Here is a 20,821-nt window from a genome sequence, read left to right as displayed (position 1 = left end):
ATTTTTTTTCAGAAAAAATTCAGAAACTATCATTTCCGCATTTTTTATCTAAATCCACTATTCAGCAATGGGATAATGGAGAAGATAACACAATTATCTTCTCCATTAATTCCCATCTCGCAGAGTACCGCACTGTACGGATCAGCCATTGATCTCTACAGTGCTTCAATGCTTTTTTCTATTCAGCAAAACAAAAAGCGTTAAATTGCTTGAAAAATATTTACTTTATATAACGTCATCTCAGAATGGCGTCATACACAGAAAATCCTTACATTTCCCGAAAACTGCAGGGACAGAGGGAAATTTTCCCATGTCCCTGCAGGATCTTTAAACTCCGCCCAGTCTCCATCCCTGCTTTGTGGTGACCGGCAAGGGTAAGAGTCTTCTACAGGGACGAACTGGGGTTGTAGATCAGCCCCGGCAGTTCCCCCTGTGCGCGCACTGTAGGCACGTGAGCACTCGCAAAAGGGGCGTGGTTATGTTTCACAGGGGTTTGAGGGATCATAGACCCGAAAGTCTCTCCATCACAAAGAGCCGCTCTTACCAAGAGAGCGGTCCTTTGTGGTGGTCATCATGCATACTGGGGTTATGAATGCCGGCATGCATGCGAAGGGCGGCAGGATGCATCCCGCCTGCGATGCTTCATGCATCCCACCCAGTGTGTAAATATTGCTCATCTGGTTTTACGCAGGTTTCCTAAAACATAGGAAAAGCTGACATGCCCATTTGTCATTTAGAATGGGAAATAGATATTAAGGAATGATATAACACTGATACCGTACATTTGGTTCTTATACTGTTCCTTTCAGTAAATAGGTTTAGCAAATCTTGTTGTCCTAGAGCAGGGGTTCCCAACCATGATCCTCAAGGCACACTAACAGTCCAGGTTTTAAGGATAGCCATAGTTGTTCACAGGTAACTTAATTAGTACCTTAGTTATTTTGATTTAACCATCTGTGCTTAAGAATGGACTGCAGGAGAAAAGGAAATAGTGGGAGAGACTGCAGGAGTAAAGGAAATAGTGGGAAAGACTGCAGGAGAAAAGGAAATAGTGGGAAAGACTGCAGGAGAAAAGGAAATAGTGGGAGAGATGGAAAGTGAGGGAGACTACAGTGTAGGGGATAAGGGGACCGTGGGAGAGACTGCAGGGGAAAGGGGACAGTGGGAGAGACTGCAGGGGAAAGGGGACAGTGGCAGAGACTGCAGGGCACAATGAACAGTGAGAGATACTACAGGGGTTAAGGGGACAGCCAGAGGGATTGCAGAGAAAGGGGTCCTTGGGAGAGACTCCAGGGGAGAAGGGGACAGTGGGAGAGACTGCAGGGGAGAAGGTGACAGTGGGAGAGACCTCTGTGATGTGCACTGCAGTTACAGTAGGGTCAGCCTTCTTTTGTGTGGTGCCAGTAGAAGCAGGGAGGAAAGAGAAGTGAGGAAGTGAAGAGAACTGGGGGTGGGGCTATTGCAGAGCCAAGGAAGGGAAGCTGTTCTGGTGGGGGAGCTTGAGGGGGGAAACTGTGTTAGTATGCCGGCCCCTTCTCATGCTAGCTGCACTGTGCCACAGCCTGACACTGACAGCCAGGGGGCAGGTCGAGGAACCTTTCCGGCTGTCACTGCTAACATCGGCCCCTCACGCACAATTATAGTAGGTCTGACCTTACTCAGATATTGCAAGTCTCGTCACATACAGTAAGTATTCAAGCTGTGTATGCTGTCGCAATGGCTCATTTATGCACGCCTATGTAAGTGTTCAAACGGGCAGGCACGCCTGCGTTTCTCCGACCACCTCCCCCGTCACCACCCCCAAATGCTGACCTGACATCACTCACTCTAGGATGGCTTTCTGTAGTCTGTGTGATCGCAATGCGAGTGCAATGCAGCTATCGTGTATGCGCAGTACGCAACAATCAGCCATCTGCATATGCTGTTGCAGTTGCGATCCATGCTGAATTAGGCCCTAAATTCAGCATTCTGCAAGTGGTGGTTTGTGTATGGGTGCCAGACAACTATAAAACACATGCTACTCTTCAAATGATGGCACTACCGAGACATGTCATCGAAACCATTTCCTCACAGACCAAGGAAACAATTCACTTAATGCAACACCAACCACCCTCTGTGCAGCCATGTAACATCACATACACCGAACACACTTCAGGGCAGTCTGGTAGAGTGCAGGAAGTCTATTTTCAAGAAGGATTAGAAATAAGACAAAGCTTCAGCTAACTAATTTCCCCTACTGCAGAAGAACTACAAGTCCCAGAAAGCCCTGCCAGTCACCAAATACATGCTTCTGGGGCTCTTTATGGTACCAAAATTTGCATAACCACTAGATGCTTGCTCATCTATATGCATTACAGTCACTCTGCTGCATGTTCAAGGTGAATGATTGACAGCTTTATTGCAAGATGTTATGCAGCAGGTCTCTTTGGAGTATGAGAGCTGAGGAGCCAGGGGTCACTGCATGCAGCCAGTTATTAACTGTACCTTGCGGTCCTGGAGGAGCTGCAGCGGGAGTCCAGGTCTCCAGGATCTCCACCTGGGCTGTTGTTTGTAGAAAAACAGCCTGGCCTCCATCTTCTCTGCTAATTGGCCGGAGTTTGCGGCTCTCACAGTGTCGGTGCAGTGCGGAGTTGGATCGCGTCTGCGTGAGACCTTCTCGGCTCACAGGGCATGTATTGGTTGCTGCTGGCTCCTGTCTCAGCGGAATGGGTATGAAATACTGCTGGCCGCATGGCCAGCGGTTCCATTCCCGTCAGCGGCAGCCCGACAGGTGCAGAGTGCGACGCAGCGGAAGCCCGACAGCGCTGGAAATCCTGATCGTGGATAGGTAAGTATCCACTAACCTAACCTAACCCCCCTAACCCTAACCCTCACCCTCCTTAGGGGTGCCTAACCCTAACTTCCCCCCCAAGTGCCTAACCCTAAGTCCCCCCCGGGAGCCCTAAACCTAAACCTCCCCCCCGCGGCTGTCCGCTCGCGGCGCCCGGCATCACGATCGTGATGCCGGTCTCCCGGCGTTCTGGGAAATGCGAGCGTCTACATCTAGACGCTCGGCATTTCACCCTTGCCGGGATAAGACAGTCGGGAAGCCGGCTGCCGGTATATAGGCAGTCGGCTTCCCGATTGCTTCCCGTCTCAGCTGCTTCCTCATCAAGTGGTGCGGTGACGGGGAGGGTGAGTGAGTAAAGCAGCTGACTCCGGGAAGGAGCTTACGGCCTGCGGCCCTAGTGCCACGCAATTGTACCGGCCCGGGGGGCATCTGGCACCCTGCCCCCCGGCCCAGCCCACCACTGTCCCTGTGTATCCAGAATCACAACTCCCTGCTCCTATTGTTGTCTTTCAGATAACTGAGATTAAAATTTGAGGGTGGCTTGTGGTTACTGTTTATGGCTTTTGTCAGCAAATTACTGTATGGGGTAAATTTTCTAATGGGCAATTTAGCATTTTTGTGCAATTTGGTAGCTAGTTTGAAAATCAGAGATTTATTGAAGTCAAAATCGATGCCAAATCGGCCAAAAATGTAACTATAGAGCAGTTTAGAACATCGGAATGACCATCAAAACTTTACATAGATGATGGAGATTTACTAACGGTCGGTTCTGAATTTGACCGAGAAGCATCCAAATATCGACCAGACAATAGACCTGCTTGAGGCAGGTGAGTTTGGGAGAATCACTGCACAGATCACTATGATCTTAAGCCTAAAAACAATTAAACAGCTTTATATAAACTACTTTTATATGTTATATGTTACATGTGCATCCTAGACTGTCTTTTATACCGGTATTAGAAAAGCTAGTATATACGTTTATCCAGAAAGGTTGGTGCAGCCTGGCACTGCCCATTGGGATGTGTCTGTCCCGGAAAGGACTCTGCTCTTTAGCATGATCCTGCATGCCATGCACACGTGTGCAGGAACACAGGGGTCTGATAAGAAAGTGATAAGGTGCCAGCCAATCAGCTCCCAACTGTCATCTCACAGGCTGTGTTTGAAAAATGACAGTTGGGAGCTGATTGGCTGGTACCTTATCCCTTTCTTATCACTTTTCACTCTGTCTCCTAACACTGCTTAGTAAATAGACATCTCAGTCTGGTGAGATCACCAAATGTGAGACTGAGTTCTGCAACCTGGCAACTGATCTAATTTGCTGCAAAGGCTGCCTGTTACAGACAAGTTACTGATGGGATGCGCCAACTAGTGACTGCCTGACAGGCCTACTCTTATTAATATAATCAGGGTAGATCTGAACAGAGGATGGCGGGCTTCGAGCGGTTGCCATAGGCCACAGGCTGTACGCTTTCCACGGTCTGCGGTTTGTGCACCATTGTTCTGCTTCTATAGTACCGAAATCCTTTTATGAATTATTCACCGAGCCTTTACACTGGTAGATGGTATGCAGTCAAACTTTTGCCTAAGCTATTAGCTTATGTTCTCTTACAAATAGTTGCTGAATACAGCTTGGTCACTATATAGCTCACTTAATCCAATGATTTTAATTATATACCATAGTGCATGTTCACATGCACATCACATGTGATATTTCAGTGGTTTAAAAATTGTTTACAGGGCCTGATGCAGACCCGCTCGCGAGCGCCATGCGCTCGCAAGTGGGTCGATGGTGGGGCACTGCGCACTGCACTCCGGAGCTCGCTACAAACGGGGCGGCTGTCGATGTTGATCGACGGCGTGCCCCGTTTTGTAGGCGGGGAGGGGGGGTGGCCGGACAAACGGAGGCGTTCCTGAGGGAACGCCTGCCATTTGTGGGCGGCCTTACTGACATCACTCGTGATGTCAGTAGTGAGATTCCTGCTCTATTAGAAACGCGCGTTTCGCTTGATGAACTTTTTTAAGTTGGAAACCCACAATAGCAATAGAAATAAATGCTAAACCAGACTATAGCTGTTTTAAATCAGTCAAAGGCGCCGATGACTGGCAGTTTTGACAACCCATTTCTTAGTAAATCAGGCCTAACATTAAGCAGACATACTGTATGCATAAGTAATAAATATTCCATAAGTATTATCAGGAGTTTGTGACAGGAGAGTGCATATATGGAGATTGCAGTTTAGCGCACAGTCTGTGCAGCTTAAGCAGGCAAAGTATTAATTCAACATGGTATAGCAGTTTGTGAGACTGGTCCACATTAATCGGCCCCAGCGACCCGTCTGTATAAACCTCGGCAGTGGGGGGAGGGGGGAAGTGACGAGATTTGCGCTGAATCGTGTCTTCGTGGCCCCGCCCCCTGCTTCACAATGCCATTAATCTCGGCATTGTGAAGAGGGGGCGGGGCCACAATGATGCATCATTTGCTGGGCCACGCCCCCTTTTGCCGCATTACGCCCTCCGTGTGAAAGCCTGACAGCTCCCTCCCGGAAGGTGGGAGCTAAATGTCGGCAACCTTGTGTTATAGTATTGATCAGCAACAATAATGAAATGATACTCACAGTAGATTGAATGGGAAGTTGCCTGCGTCACGGCAGTCAGCATGCTGGTGGTCAGAATCATGCGCCGGAATCCAGACAGCAGTAGGAATCCCGGTTCCAGAATCCTAACAGCTGACATCCCGATGCTGAGTATTAGGGTTAGGGAAAGGGCTAGGTTTAGGGTTAGGTACTAGGGGAGGGTTAAGGTTAGGCTGTGGGAGGGGAGGGTTAGGCTGCGGGAACGGTGGGTTAGGGTACTTAGCTGCACGCAGAGCCGGTCCTAGGCATAGACAAATTAAATAAATACCTAGGGGCATGCATTCCAAGCCTAGGGCCAATTCAGCTTCACAGCAGGAAATGAAGGGACTGGGACAGGTGGACGCACCTCTGCTCTTGCTGTCCTAACGCAATCGGAGGTCTCAGCTCAGCTCTGATTGGGCGGCAGCTCATACAGCTGGCAGCAGCGGGACTGGGGAGCAGAGACAGCGGGCAGTAAAAAAAATTGCCACTGGAGGAGGGCTGCTGGGCATGCCCAGCCACAGCAGCTCCTCCTACAATGGACCTTTGCGGAGTCCAGTAACCTGAGACAAACAAGGGAGTGGGGGCGCCAATGCTCTTGCTGGCACAGGGCACTAAAATGTCTGTGGATGAGGATTGCAATGGGTATGGGGTGATGGATGTTGCTGACTGCTGCTGTGATCTGTGCTGCTGGTTGATAGGTGCTGTGCTTGGAGAGGGGTGCTGGGTCAGAGGCGGAACTAGCGATGGTGCTAGGGGCATCACCCAAAATCTTGCCTAGGGCATCAAACTGGTTAGGGCCGGCTCTGGCTGTACGCGTCGGGAGTCTGTCGGGATGTCGCTGTCTGTATCCTTACCACTGGCATCCTGTACCCAACCCAACAGAACATAAACTGATTGCTTTCTATTGAGTGCTACAGAATACAACTATATTAAGCTAGCTGAGATTTTGTGTGTGTGTGTGTGTGTGTGTGTCCCGGAGCCTAACCCTATCCCCCCGTGGTGCCTAAACCTAACCCTCCCCCCACGGCTAACACGTAACCAGGCCCCTCTATACTTATGTTTGGGGCGCCGGCTGTCGATATTCCGCCGAGATTTAAACAGCAGGCAAGGTAACTACATCTCTGTTCATCCATTCCCCAAAACTCGCCTAATAGGAATGGAATAGTCTCTGAAGGACTGCCCCTCCCCCCCACCACCTCCAAGTGACTATATGGACCAGACAGGAGGTCCCTTCAATTGCTTTTAGTCTCCATTTTTGGGATCCGTATGATACACTAATACAGTTATAGATACATTTGTTGCATTGGATTCAGCACTGATCTATTGCATGGACACAGCATAAGCCTGCCTAATACCTGTAACTATGCAGACAAGGGAAGCAATGATACATGAGCATTCTTTGCTTCATTAAGGGGCCCATTTATTAATTATTGGGCTTATGACCCAATAATTATAATTTCTTATCTCCGCTATTCGCGCCAATAACAATTAAGTATCATCCAGAAGTATCAATCTTCACAGACAGGGACAGGGGGCTCCGATAGGATCCCGTCCCTGCGATATGTATAAGTAAAGTGATCGCATTAGACTCTGATTAATGTCTTCTCACACAGGCGCTGGAAGTAAATGACAATCTGAACTGCGTGACCTTTTTTATGCCGGACATAGAGGCCCAGCTCAAAGGACTTCTAGAGAAAGAGGAAAAGGGTCCACTGTACGGAATCCCCATCTCTATAAAGGAACATGTCGGTTATCAGGTAACTATTATATTATATATTATGTCACAGGGCATCACTCCTCCCGCTGCTACATCTCCGACCCCATCTCAGAACACACTCCCTCTCACCTTCTCTGCTCTTCCTCTGACTGTCACCTGGGCTTGGTATAAAAGATAGTCAAGAATAAAATAGACAACAGATGTTAGACAGACAATAGGTTGACAGGGACAAAAGGTCAACACAGGTCGACAGGTACAAAATGTCAACAGGGTCAAATGGTTAACACAAAATTAGTAGACATTTATTTTCTAAACCCTATCTGTAACCCTCCTCTTGGTACCTAACTCTCCCTCATGGTGCCTAACCGTAACCGTCGAGGTAAGTGCGTAACCCAAATGGTCCCTTCAACTGCCTATCCCTAACCATCCGGAAAGTGTCTAACCTTAAAAAAAAAAAAAAGTGCCGACCATATTAGTGTCAACATCTTGACCTTGTCAACCTTTATCAATGTCAACCTTTTCTGTGTCGACCTTTTGTCCTTGTCAACCTATTGCCTGTTTAACATTGTCAACCTTTTTCATAGCTATTATTATTATCATTTATTTATATGGTGCCACAAATGTTCCGCAGCGCCTTACCAAGTACATAAACAAATTGTAGACAAGCGACTTACAGAACAATACAATACAGGACCAGGACATGGATAATATATATTGCTACATTAGCGACCATAACACCCAGATAAGCAACAGAGCAGGGCCATAGCTAGGGTAGTGAGGCCGGTGCCATCGCACAGGGCACCACAGGTCAGGGGGCGCTGTTTGGGCTGTCAAATTTCTGTTTATTATCATTCTTCCTCTTATTTCATCCCCAGCATCTCCTGGCCTCTCCTATCTCATCCCTGGCCCTTCCCCATGAAGCCATGGCCCTTTTTTGGGTGCATTATTTGAAAAATGAGGGGGGCGCCAATGCTCTTTTTGGCACAGGGCACCAAACAGTCTAGTTACAGCTCTGCAACAGAGCATAAGCAACCAAGTGTTAGGTGCCCTTGTGGTGAGTAAGAAGTAGATGAAACTAAAGTAGGGAGAAGCACAAGAGGGTAGAGGGCCCTGCTCGTAAGAGCTTACACTCTAAAAGGGAGGAGAAGACAAACAGGGGTGACACAGATGGGGTAGATGGGGAGGAAGGAGCATGTAGCAGGTTAGAATGATATCTATCTATTGACTGGAACCCTGCTTTTGTGCTCCTCCCACTTTGTCACCTCCTCCCCCTCCCATGCTACTGACTATTCTCATCTGCACTGGACTACCACTCATCTGAGTGTCCCGGGGGGAGGGGGGGGTGGGCTGGGGGCATGTAGGCTGTATTGTGGGCTATTCACAAATGAACGTGCAGGTATCGGGCTGGTGTTAATGCGTGCTGATAGTGATGACGACTGCTTTCACCAACAGACGGATAGGGGTGGTTCTGCCAAATTTGAATACAGAAGAAGATTTGCATTTATTTTAGACCACACAATGTGGCAGCAGCTTCGGCAGCCTTGAGGGAAATTCTGAATCAGGATCTTAGTGCCTAAATAATGTAAAAATTGTAAATTATAATTTGGTACACACTCACTACTATACCATCAGATAACCCAATATATAACAATCCAACTTGCAGCAAGTGCCGAAGCAAATCATCATTGCTCCGACGCGGAAACAGCTGATCCAAAAATCTCCTGTCTCTCCGAGTCTTTAGGAGCAGTGAAACTAGTGCGCCTACGTGAACTAGAGTTCACACTCGCGCAAAAAAGCCCCGGCGTCTGGCGGAAGCAGCCAAACAGGGGTTTCGGATCCCTCTTTGCAACCCGGAACTCCTTCCAATATGGAGGAGCGAGGTGTGCGCTGCGAGCGGGAGCAAATATCATCTGAAGATGGCGAATGCTCCCGCAGGCAATCTCCAAAAATATAGTATTTCCGGCGCTCAATGAATTTGTCTCCTCATACTAGTGTATGGGGACAGCGGGCCATTCCCTGAGAGGAGGATAAGCAGGAGATATCTGTGATACTAGTATATAGGGACAGCGGCCATTCCCTGAGAGGAGGATAAGCAGGAGATATCTGTGATACTAGTATATGGGGAAAGCGGTCCATTCCACGAGAGGAAGGAAGGAAGGTAAGTAGGAGATAGATGTGATACTAGTGTATGGGGACAGCGGACCATTCCCCGAGAGGATGGATACTAGTGTATGGGGACAGCGGGCCATTCCCTGAGAGGAGGATAAGCAGGAGACATCTGTGATACTAGTATATGGGGAAAGCGGCCCATTCCATGAGAGGAAGGAAGGAAGGTAAGTAGGAGATAGATGTGATACTAGTGTATGGGGACAGCGGACCATTCCCCGAGAGGATGTGATACTAGTGTATGGGGACAGCGGGCCATTCCCTGAGAGGAGGATAAGCAGGAGATATCTGTGATACTAGTATATGGGGAAAGCGGCCCATTCCACGAGAGGAAGGAAGGAAGGTAAGTAGGAGATAGATGTGATACTAGTGTATGGGGACAGCGGACCATTCCCCGAGAGGATGGATACTAGTGTATGGGGACAGCGGGCCATTCCCCGCGAGGAGGGTAAGCAGGAGATATCTATGATACTAGTATATGGGGACAGAGGGCCATTCTGCGAGAGAAAGGAAGGAAGGTAAGTAGGAGATAGATGTGATACTAGTGTATGGGGACAGCGGGCCATTCCCCAAGAGGAGGGTAAGCAGGAGATATCTGTGATACTAGTATATGGGGACAGTGGGCCATTCCGCGAGAGGAAGGAAGGAAGGTAAGTAGGAGATAGATGTGATACTAGTGTATGGGGACAGCGGGCCATTCCCCGAGAGGAGGGTAAGCAGGACATATCTGTGATGTCTCCTGCATTACCTTTTTGATGGATGGCCTGAAAACGTATTTTCTACAAAAGCAGGTGAAAATTTAAATTTTCACCTGCTTTTGTAAAAATAAGTGATAATGAATAGAACCTTTAATAAAAGGCTCAAACTGACTCACCTGTGAAGCACGGACGCCCTTTTAACAGCACCTTTGTTGGATTTTCAGGGCCATCCTTCCACTTGCGGCCTTGTGCAGTACCTCGATGAGGTGGAGGAAGAGGACAGCGTCCCGGTAAAGGTTTTTAAGAAACAAGGAGCCATTGTGTTTGCCAAGACAAATGTTCCTCAGACTCTTTTATGGTAAATTCAAGAAGTCTCTGCTGTTTTTGCTGGTAGTTCCTATCCACAGGTCTATGTGATGTGGGTGCTCGATGGCAGTGTACCTAGCTGCCTATTCAGTGTTCCACGTGGCTCAGACTCATCCCATGCAAACTGCACAAAATGTGTCCAAATCTACATCAGCCCCAGTATCTCTATAGTTCAAGTTTCCCAACTTCAGTCCTCGGGGACCATCAACAGTGCATGTTTTCCAGATCTTCTAGTCTGTACAACGTACTGTTAGGGAACTCTGAGGACTGAGGATGGGAAACACTGCTGTAGTTCCACATGTGTCTAGCTCAGCTCATCTCCCACTTGAAACTCTGCTTATTGTATCTCGTATCTGCTGCTCTCTCTCTGTAAGCCTGATTCTCGTGATATGTAGCTGACTGCCCATACACAGTCAATATTCTGAATGTGGTCGCATTTGGACCTGAGTGTGACTTATATTCGGGTCCTGTATCTGTACTATTAGTCCTCATCTCCTCGTCCATCCAGTCAGACAAGGTCAGAACTATCCTGTTGGGCTTGAACTCCATTGAGGCACTGATCATACTGATATAGACTTCTTAGTAGTTTGGTTGGGGTTGGATTTTAAACTACTTAAACTCAGTTCATTGCACTTCTATTATCTCACACTCTTCACACATAGATCCCATGGGATTGGAAAGATCATTTATTGTTCCTTGCCCTGGAGTGCAGCTAACAGTCACCCTTACTATGGGGCTCAGTCCACTAAGCAGTGCACAGTCTTATACTGGCTACACACTTAACGATGAGTACCAAGCCGATGTCAAGTAAGGCGGATCCAGGTGGCAGTTCTGACATCGGCAAGTGAGTATGCCGGGAGTGACTTCGGGGGCCATTCGGCAGCATGGCCCCCAGTTGACGATATTGCCTGTCGGACCTGCATGCAGGTCCGATGGGTGACTACGCTGCCGATGCCCAGGAGCCAGCATCGTCAGTGACATAGTGGTTGCACACTGCCCGATATATAGTCCGATCCACAATATCATCTAGTGTGTACCCGGTTAAAGGGGATTTAAACAGGATTTACACATGTCCATCCACTACTGGCAGAGGATCATGGGTAAGGTAATGCATACACAACTCTTTACCAACAGTCTGCATGGAGAACACTGGACTGTAAAATCTACTCTTGTTATATGAAACTCTTATATGCACATAATATATAATTTCCACCCTTTGCTGAATATTCTAATCAGACATCGATTATATACATTTTCTGTATTAGGAATTTATTCCAATGCTATGTACTATTACATAATACTCTCTACCGCTTTCTCCTACTGTAGCTGTGAAACCAGTAACCCAATATATGGACACACACTAAACCCCCATAACAGAGCCAAGGGGGTATAAGGATCTTTCGGTGGGGAGGGGGCATTGATTGGTGGTGGAGGTTCAATTCTTGGTATTGGAAGTGACCTTGCTGGCAGCATTCGCCTCCCGTCCAGTGTTTGTGGAATTGCTGGATTTAAGCCAACTTCAAGCAGACAGAGGTGAGCCCTATTCCTCCTGTATATATTGCTATAATAATTTCCTACTGTCTGTCCCGTCTCCTCAATGCACACGGAGTGTATGCCGATGCTCTGCTGTCAGTACTCTTGGATGCAGAAACAAGAAGACGCAGCTCAGCTGCTATGACTCTCCTGTTCAGGAGCATCAGCCATAATACAGCCTAGACAAGCTCCCAATTAAGGGAACCCTGGAGATCACTCCACAGCTCAGTGGGGAAGAAGGGGTGTGTAGTGTGCTGCTGGGGGGCTATTCAAATTTCCATACCCCCACCTCAAAATTCCCACTTCGAGCACTGATTTTAGTATAACTTAAATGTATTAAAGAGCTTTTGGAGCAGTTTTCATAAAAACTACTCCACGGCCCTTAAATTTGCACTGTTTTAGTAAGCAGATTGCCTTTCCCATACTTGGAAGGGAAAATGTGATCTGTTTCAGATTACTAAAAGAAATTGTGAAAAGATGCAGGGGATGGAGTCCTGCTATAAGAACGCTATTTAGAGATGGTGTTATGCAGGCTTTCCCCCATTTTCCCATCTCCAGCTCAGCCTTCTCTGCCTACTGACAGGAAAAGCAGGGCCCGGAGCAGGCTTCTGTAATCAGCCATGTGTGTCTGATAGACCACAGGCTGATTACATAGAAAAATAATCAGAATAAAATAAATAAATAACACTCACCTGCACCAGGGGCTGGTGATCAGTGAGCACCTTCGGGACTCCTGTCAGCTGATCGCTGGGCTCATGCTCTGTGACCCCAGTCAGCTGCTCCTGTGTGCTGTAAACTGAGATACCGGTACACAGCACAGAGTATTATATGTCTGTTACTTCAGTGAGGGTAATGGGGTACAAGAGAGGTACACTTTTAATGGGAGTCAATGGTGACATTAAAAACGTGTAAGAGAGGGTGCATATTTGTACAATGTGTGTGTTATATCTATGACAGTAATAGGATGTAACAGGTACTGTGTACATGTGTTGCATGTGTGTTATTTCTATGATAGTAATAGGATATAAGAGGTACGCATTTGTTGCATGTCTGTTGCACAGATAGTAATACATTATATTGGGGTTGGACGTTTTTTTTGGTATCTCCTATTGCCCAGACTGCGATGGAGTGTAAGAAGGGTGAACCTTTATTATGTATCTGTTATTTCAGTGTCACTATGCACAGGACCTATGGCGAGAGATGTGGACACTCTGGTACTTTCCATGAGGGCTCTATGGTGTGATGAGTTTTTTCGCCTGGACCCAAATTTGCCACCCCTTCATTTCAATGAGGAGGTAATGAGACACACACACATATATAATAGGTGAGGAGTGTATGGGGATAGGGGAATGGCTCCCTAACTCTGATGTTCCCTTGGGAGGAGTGAGATTTATACCGATTTCCACAGAAAACCATAATAATATCATGTTTACAGCAGAAAACGGGGTATATCTTTTGGGAGCTTAGTACAGAACTTATAATTCACTTAGTGACCAGCACTACGACACACCCTCATCTCGCTGATCTTTGTTCTATAGATTTACTCCTCTACCAAACCTCTCCGAATTGGATATTATGAAGAGGACGGATATTTCCAGGCGAACCCCGGTATGAGACGAGTTCTTCTAGAAACCAAACATCTTCTAGAGGATGCTGGACACAAGGTGAGCGGAGCACGCAGATGGGGCCCTGTCTGGTACATGTCAAGGTTCAGACTGGCCCACAGAGGTACAGAGCAAACCCCTGGTGGGCCCTACTGCCTGGGGGCCAATCTCTCCTCTAGGGATCAGGTTCCAAGCTGTGCACTTGAATTATACATATATTATAATTCACAGGACTATGATGTATTTTCTATAATGCATAGCTGTTCTTAATCTGGTACATTATCATGCATGCACTAGCAGTATTTACTATATATATATATATATATATATATTTATTTTTTTGGGGGGGGGGCAGTTCGACATGGCGCCTCTGCGAAGCAACTTTGTAAAGCTGTCAAGTGGTCCTCTGCCCATACCTTTGTGAAGTTCTATTCCTTTGATACCTTCGCCTCTTCTGTTGGGACTTTTGTGAGAAGAGTTCTCAGCGCAGCTCAGGAGCGTTCCCTCCCTTAGGAGATTAGCTTTGGGACATTCCAGGGTAAAGCCTGTGTCCCCTATGGAGAAAGCAGAAAAGGAGATTTGTGTGGGACTTTGCTCTGCTTCAGGTTCTCCTGTCCGCATCTGCTTTGTTTTTGGACCTGTATGTGACTCGTTCTTCCTTCTCCTCCTTCTTTCTTTAGGCATGTTAACTTAACTGAGTTGCCTGTGGCTGGGAGAGGGTCATGGGGGTGAGGGAGCAGGGGCTCATGGGTAAAGAGTTTTAACTATTTGGTGCCTAGACTCCTACTCACCAACCTATACCAAGCGTAAAGCCTGTGTCCTATGGATTTAAGGGGTGAGCGGATTCGGTTCTACTCGGTTCCGTTCGGATTTAAAAACCGAATCTTATTGGCTATCAGCTGTCACGAGTATTGGATAGCTAATAAGATTCGGTTTTTAAAACCGAACGGAACCGAGTAGAACCGAACCCGCTCACCCCTAGTTTTAACAGGTAAGCACATAAATGTCCTTACTAGAATATTCCGTATTTTGGAATGATTGCATACCATAATGAAATATCTTGGGAATGGGACCCAAATCTAAACAGACTGCATTTATGTTTAATATACACCTTATACACACAGCCTGCATGTAATTTTATATAATATTTTCAATAATTTTGTGGCTCAAACAAAGTTTGTGTACAAATGTAAAATTAATTTATGTTTTATATATACCTTATACACAAAGCCTGAAGGTAATTTTATACAATATTTTTAATAATTTTGTGCCTTAAACATACTTTGTGTACATTGAACCATCAAAAAGTATAGGTTTCAATATCTCAGTCATGCGAAACAAATTCCATATTTCGTAATATTCCGTATTTCAGAATATTTGGATATGGGAAACTCAACCTGTACTACATTATTGCACTTTCTATCCTCACCTATAGACTGTCTCCTGTATTGCATTTACATGCTTCTGAGTGTCCTTTGCTTTGCCAAGTCTCATTTGGTAAAGTTTTCTTAGGAATAATTTTCTGTTTAAACTGGATCATTCATGCAGCTTCTGTAGTGCATCCCACATGCCCTTTGCAGTATTCTCGTGCCAGGTATGGTGACTGGGATGCATGGTGCCTGGTCCTATAACCTTGCTTCTTTGATCAGTCATCAAACAAACATAGAAGGTTTATGAAGCAAAACTGTAGTATGAACAGTGCCGGTTTCTCACCGTACAGACACAGCATAACTAGTAACTAACATTTAGTAGATCTGCACTAGACTGAAAGACCATCTAGTAACATGTTGGTAACAGCACCACCTGCAGTACCTCCAGTGTAACTACTTAAGCAATGTTAAGACTAGAATTGTTGTAGTATTCCAACAACAATTTCCTCTTCACTTCTACATTTACTGCTTACATTACTTATATTTCACCAATTTTAGATTATATAACATTATTAAAATTACATTTTTCTTTTCAGCTCATCTTGTTCAGGCCTCCACGAGTGGGTTATGCATATGAGCTGCTCTGGAAGGCGTTTCTTGGAGACAAAGGGAAAACCGTAGCAGATAAGTTGTAAGTGGCATGTGCTGAGTACAAGTAGTGAAAGATGGATATTAGGGTGAGGAGTAAATACATTTAAACATAGCACCCTGGAAGAATAATCATTTATTTATATAACACCACCAATTTACTCAGCACTGTACAGAGAATATTTGGGTTTCATATCAGTCCCTGCCCTGTTGTAGCTTACAGTCTAAAGGGGGATGTACCAAGCCTTGGAGATACAGTGGTGTTTGAAAGTTTGTGAACCCTTCAGAATTTTCTATATTTCTGCTGAAATTTGGCCTAAAACTACCTCAGATTTTCACACGAGTCCTAAAAGTAGAGAAAGAGAAGCAAATCAAACAAATGAGACAAAAAATAGACGTGCTCATTTGTTTATTGAGGAACATTATCCAATATTACATATCTGTGAGTGCCAACAGTATGTGAACCTTTGCTTTCAGTATCTGGTGTGACCCCCCTTGTGCAGCAATAACTGCTTCTAAATGTTTCCGATACTTGTTGATTAGTCCTGAACATCGGCTTGGAGGAATTTTACCCCATTTATCCGTACAAAACAGCTTCAACTCTGTTATGTTGGTGGGTTTCCTCCCATGAACTGTTCGCTTCAGGTCTTTCCACAACATTTCGATTGGATTAAGGTCAGGATTTTGACTTGATCATTCCAAAACTTAAAATGTATTCTTCTTTAACCATTGTTTGGTGAAATGACGTGTTCTTTGGGTCGTTGTCTTGCTGCATGACCCACGTTCTATTGAGACGCAGCTCATGGACAGATGTCCTGACATTTTCCTTAGAATATTCTGGTATAATTCAGAATACATTGTCTCATCAATGATGACAAGTCATCCTGGGCCAGATGCAGCAAAACAGGCCCAAACCATGATACCACCACCACCACCACCGTTTTTCACAGATGGTATGAGGTTTTTATGCTGGAATGCAGTGTTCTTCTTTCTCCAAACATAATGCTTCTCATTTAAACCAAAAAGCTCTATTTTGGACTCATCTGTCCACAAAACATTGTTCCTATAGTTTTCAGGCTTGTCCAGGTGATCTTTAGCAAATTGCAGATGGGCAGCAATGTTCATTTTGGAGAGCAACGGCTTTTCCAGCCATGCATACCATTGTTGTTCAGTGTCCTCCTGATGGTGGACTCATGAACATTGACATTAGCCCATAGTGAGAAAGGCCTTCAGTTGTTTAGAGGTTACAATGGGTTCCTTTGTGACCTTGCAAACTATTTGAGGCTTTGCTCTTGGCGTGATCTTTTTTGGCCGACCACTCCTGTGGAGGGTAATAATGATCTGGAATTTTCTCTATTTGTACACAATCTGTCTGACTGTTGATTGATGGAGTCCAAAATCTTTAGAGATAGTTTTGTAACATTTTCCAGCATGATGAGCATCAACAACTCTTCTTCTGAGGTCCTCAGAAATCTCCTATGTTCATGGCCTGATACACTTCCACAAACGTGTTGTGATCATCAGATTTTGATAGATCCCTGTTCTTTTAAAAAGACAAGTCCACTCACACCTGATTGCCATCCAATAGATTGAAAATAGCTGACTCTAATTTCACCTTCAAAATACAGTATCTGCTAACAGGGTCGCCATCAAGGGGGACGGCCGGGCCTCGAGTCCCGGTCCCGGACAGTCTGGGTTCCCGCCCGCTCCTCCTACCGCCTGTCCACTACTTCCACCCTGCTAAACTTACGTTCACTGACAGGCTCGGCCGGTGGTCCGCGCCTGCCCGCGCCCAGTACTACAGTATACCCTCTCACTATCTCTCCAAACGCCCGTCGCTGCTGCTATGTATGTGGCTGGCTGTTGGAGGCAGGCAGAGTGGATGCTCCCAGCCTGCTCTGTGCTGCTAACCAATAACACAATCAAGCAGACGGGAGCTTCCTCTCTGCCTGCCTCCCACAGGCAGCCATAAACACCACAGCAGCGGCGGTTGGAGAGGTAGGGAGAGGATATAGTACTGGGCGCAGGTGGCGCCTGTCAGTAAATGTAGATTTAACAGGGAAAAAGTAGTGGGTGGGAAGGCCCCGGGGCCCTCGTTGTGCGGAGGGAGGGAGATTACTCGGGGAAGGGTGAGGCTCTGTATAATGGGGGCTGGGGGGCCCTGCCTATTTGGCCCGTCCCAGGCCCCACGATATCTGAAGGCGGCCCTGTCTGCTAAGCCTAAAGTTTCACATACTTTTGCAACTGTGATATTGGATCATTATCCTCAAAAAAATTTAAAAATTAGCATGTCTAATTTATTTGCCTCATTTGCTTTAGTCGTTATCTAGTTTTAGGACTTGTGTGAAAATCTGAGGTAGCTTTAGGCCAAATTTCAGTAGAAATATAGAAAATTCTGAAGGGTTCACAAACTTCCAAGCACCACTGTAGATAAAGTGGTGTAATTGCCCAATGCAACCAATCAGCATCTAACATTTCAAATGCTGCACTAGATAAATGACAGGAGCTGACCGGTTGCGTTGCATAACTTTATCCCACTCTGCGGCTTGAAACATCTCCCCCTAAATTCCCTAACATACAGACATGGAGACTAGTGTTAATTTTGAAGGAATCCAATTAACCTTTCAGTATGTTTGTGGCGTGTGGGAGAAAACCATGCAAACATGAAGAGAACATGCACACTATACACAGTTAAGCCATGTCCAGGTATTTAAGTATTGTAGTCAGCAATTATCTGAAAAAGTGAAATGCGAACATTAATTCTGGGACCATGTGTTAGGCTGTGTATAAAGTACATTTATGTGGTGTCTGCACTGATTGGCTGGTAACAATCACTGTCAGGGTATGGTACATGAAAATGCTGCTCTGTGTTATATAGGGGTCTATTTACTAAGCCTTGTTAGGAGATAAAGGGCCGTATTCAATTTGAGGCGTTAAGTCCGGATCTGCGGTAATTTACCGCTGATGACGTCATTATCGCCTGTTTTGGTTTTAACCCGTATTCGACTTCAAAGACTTTCCGCCTAGGCAGAAAGTCAATGCAATGTAATAGGCGGTAAAGTATCGCCTATGAATGACAGGCGGTAAAAAGTGCAGAATTAGGGTTTTGGGGTGCAACGTTTCGGGAAACCCCCGTGCAGCCTTCAGTCAGTCCCCCAAAGGTAATCTGTGTAAAAAAAAAACACCAAAAAAACTTAAGGACACCCCAAACATTTACTTTGAAAAAGGGGGCGAAAAAAAAAAAGTTGGGGTCCCCAAGTATGCCCCAAGTGTTTTTTTGATTGCAGGTGTTTGCACCAGGTGGATTTTTCATGATTTAAGTCACTTTAGCATGTTTAAAATATGCTAAACCCCATTTTCAAGTACCCCAAATTTGATGGGCATAGTTGTTTTGCCCTAAAAAAACTTCTAAATGCTCTTCTGCATCACCTTATTCAAAGCCGCATTTATGCACCTGCCGCGGCTATTAGAAACCCCGACTTCCTTCAGGAGTTAAAAATGGGGGTACCCATAGTGATCCCCCATATCTGCACATCTTTAGGGGGTTCCCTAGAATATTTCCCGAAAATTCCCCTTTTGTTTAGCCTGTAAAAAAAACGGGGTAAAAATTTACAAAAAAAATTACATAAGGTCCCCCCCCAAAAGCCAAACCAGCCCCAGGCTTGCCAGCCACTGGTGGTCTCTAAAAATATGGGGAACAAATTGTGTATGGTTCCACCGTATTTTAGAAACCAACCCAAGGCTGCAGGGACCAGTTCTGGTTTAAATATAGGTGGAAAAAATACGTGGGGATCCCCCTATATTTAAGACCAGCACCAGACCCAACCGACTGGGGTGTAATGCCACAGCCAGGAGACCCAATCACCGGGGCTCCAGGTCCAAAGCATTAGCATCCCAAATCGGTCAGAGCAAGCCGGTGATCTCTGGGGAGTCGGGGGCCCCCCAAAGAAGGGTCCCCCCTTCCCGAGCACCACAGGCTTACGCTGAAACCTGGGGCTCTTCCCCATACCCCTGGTTTGGTGGGTATGGAGGTAATGGGGGGCCAAATAATGTAAAACTATTGTGTTCTACAGTGGAACTACAAGTGACAGCATGCCTGCCATTTTGCACTTGTGGAACAACAAGTGCCAGCAGACATGCGGCACCTGTAACTTCACTGTAAAATAAATAGTTAAAAAAAGACAAAACACACACACCGTGACAGTATAACTTTATTACACACACCTACCCATTCACACATACTTACTTATACCAGATGTGTCTGTCCCCTTGTCCAGTAGATTGTCCTCAATGAATGCGTCTGCAAAGAAAAATTCATACTCACCTATATCCTGGCGCCTGTCTCCGCAGTAATCCAGGAATTTAGCAAAACAAAAAAACGAGTTTACACGACCCACGCAACAGCTATCAGTATGTGTGTTGCCACACATACTGATAACTCCCGAATGCCAGCTGACGGATGCCAGCTGACGGAACATGCATGGAGCTGGCACTTCCCGAGAGCCAATCAGCGGCCGCACTGACTGTAGAACGGCCGCTGATTGGCTCCGGCTACTGACAGTTCCCACGTGGCGTAAATCGCCCAAACATGTGTAGAGATGGGGGATCACTATGGGTACCCCGATTTTTAACTCCTGAAGGAAGTCGGGGTTTCAAATAGCCGTGGCAGGTGCATTTTTGCAGAATTTAAAAAAATGCGTTTTGGGACTTAAAAATATGCTAGTACCCATTTTCATGTACCCCAAATTTGATGGGACCATTTTTAAAAACGAAAAGAATTAGCTGTGCTCTTCTGCATCACTTCTTCAACGTCAAAAGAAAAACACCTGCAGCGGCTATTTAAAACCCGATTTTTCTTTTGCAGCCAAAAATGGGGGTACCCATAGTGATCCCCCATGTCTGGACATCTTTTGGGGGGGTCCTAGGATTATTTCCCAAAAATTCCAGTTTTTTTAACGCCGATCCAAGTATCGCCGGGTCCCGTTTTCGCCTACTTTCAAATTGAATACGGGGATACGCGGGCACGCGCACGATACTTTAACGCCTACAAAACAGGCGAAGGCAGCGTTAAGTCCGGGCCGCAGCTCGGATCAAATTGAATACGGGCCAAAGTGAATGGTGATAAGGTACCGTTCACTTTATCTCCTTACAAAGCTTAGTAAATAGAACCCCTTTTCATATTGAAGTGAAAAAGAACAAAAAAAATAAAAAGGGTTTTGTCATATTTATAATTATAATATGACAAAAGTATGGAAAAACCAAGAGAAAACATAA

General features: G+C 45.9%; 1 protein-coding gene across 1 annotated transcript in view; it reads left to right on the top strand.

The window, feature by feature from the left end:
• LOC148431093 (vitamin D3 hydroxylase-associated protein-like) overlaps nt 1–15,590 on the top strand; it is a gene marked incomplete at its 3' end in the record, with an annotated part of 34,793 nt that extends 19,203 nt beyond the window's left edge. The window contains exons 3-8 of the mRNA XM_088466356.1: nt 2,243–2,305; nt 7,059–7,202; nt 10,251–10,384; nt 13,096–13,162; nt 13,464–13,589; nt 15,496–15,590. Coding sequence (XP_088322482.1) covers nt 2,243–2,305; nt 7,059–7,202; nt 10,251–10,384; nt 13,096–13,162; nt 13,464–13,589; nt 15,496–15,590 — 629 coding nt within the window. The remainder of the gene's footprint in view (nt 1–2,242; nt 2,306–7,058; nt 7,203–10,250; nt 10,385–13,095; nt 13,163–13,463; nt 13,590–15,495) is intronic.
• Nucleotides 15,591–20,821: the final 5,231 nt, after the last annotated feature.

The sequence above is a fragment of the Taudactylus pleione genome, unplaced genomic scaffold, assembly GCF_031769625.1.
Source record: "Taudactylus pleione unplaced genomic scaffold, aTauple2 ptg002904l, whole genome shotgun sequence".
NCBI classification, from domain to species: domain Eukaryota; kingdom Metazoa; phylum Chordata; class Amphibia; order Anura; family Myobatrachidae; genus Taudactylus; species Taudactylus pleione.
Note: the sequence above shows the minus strand (reverse complement) of the source record. Positions and strands in the feature narration are given on the sequence as shown.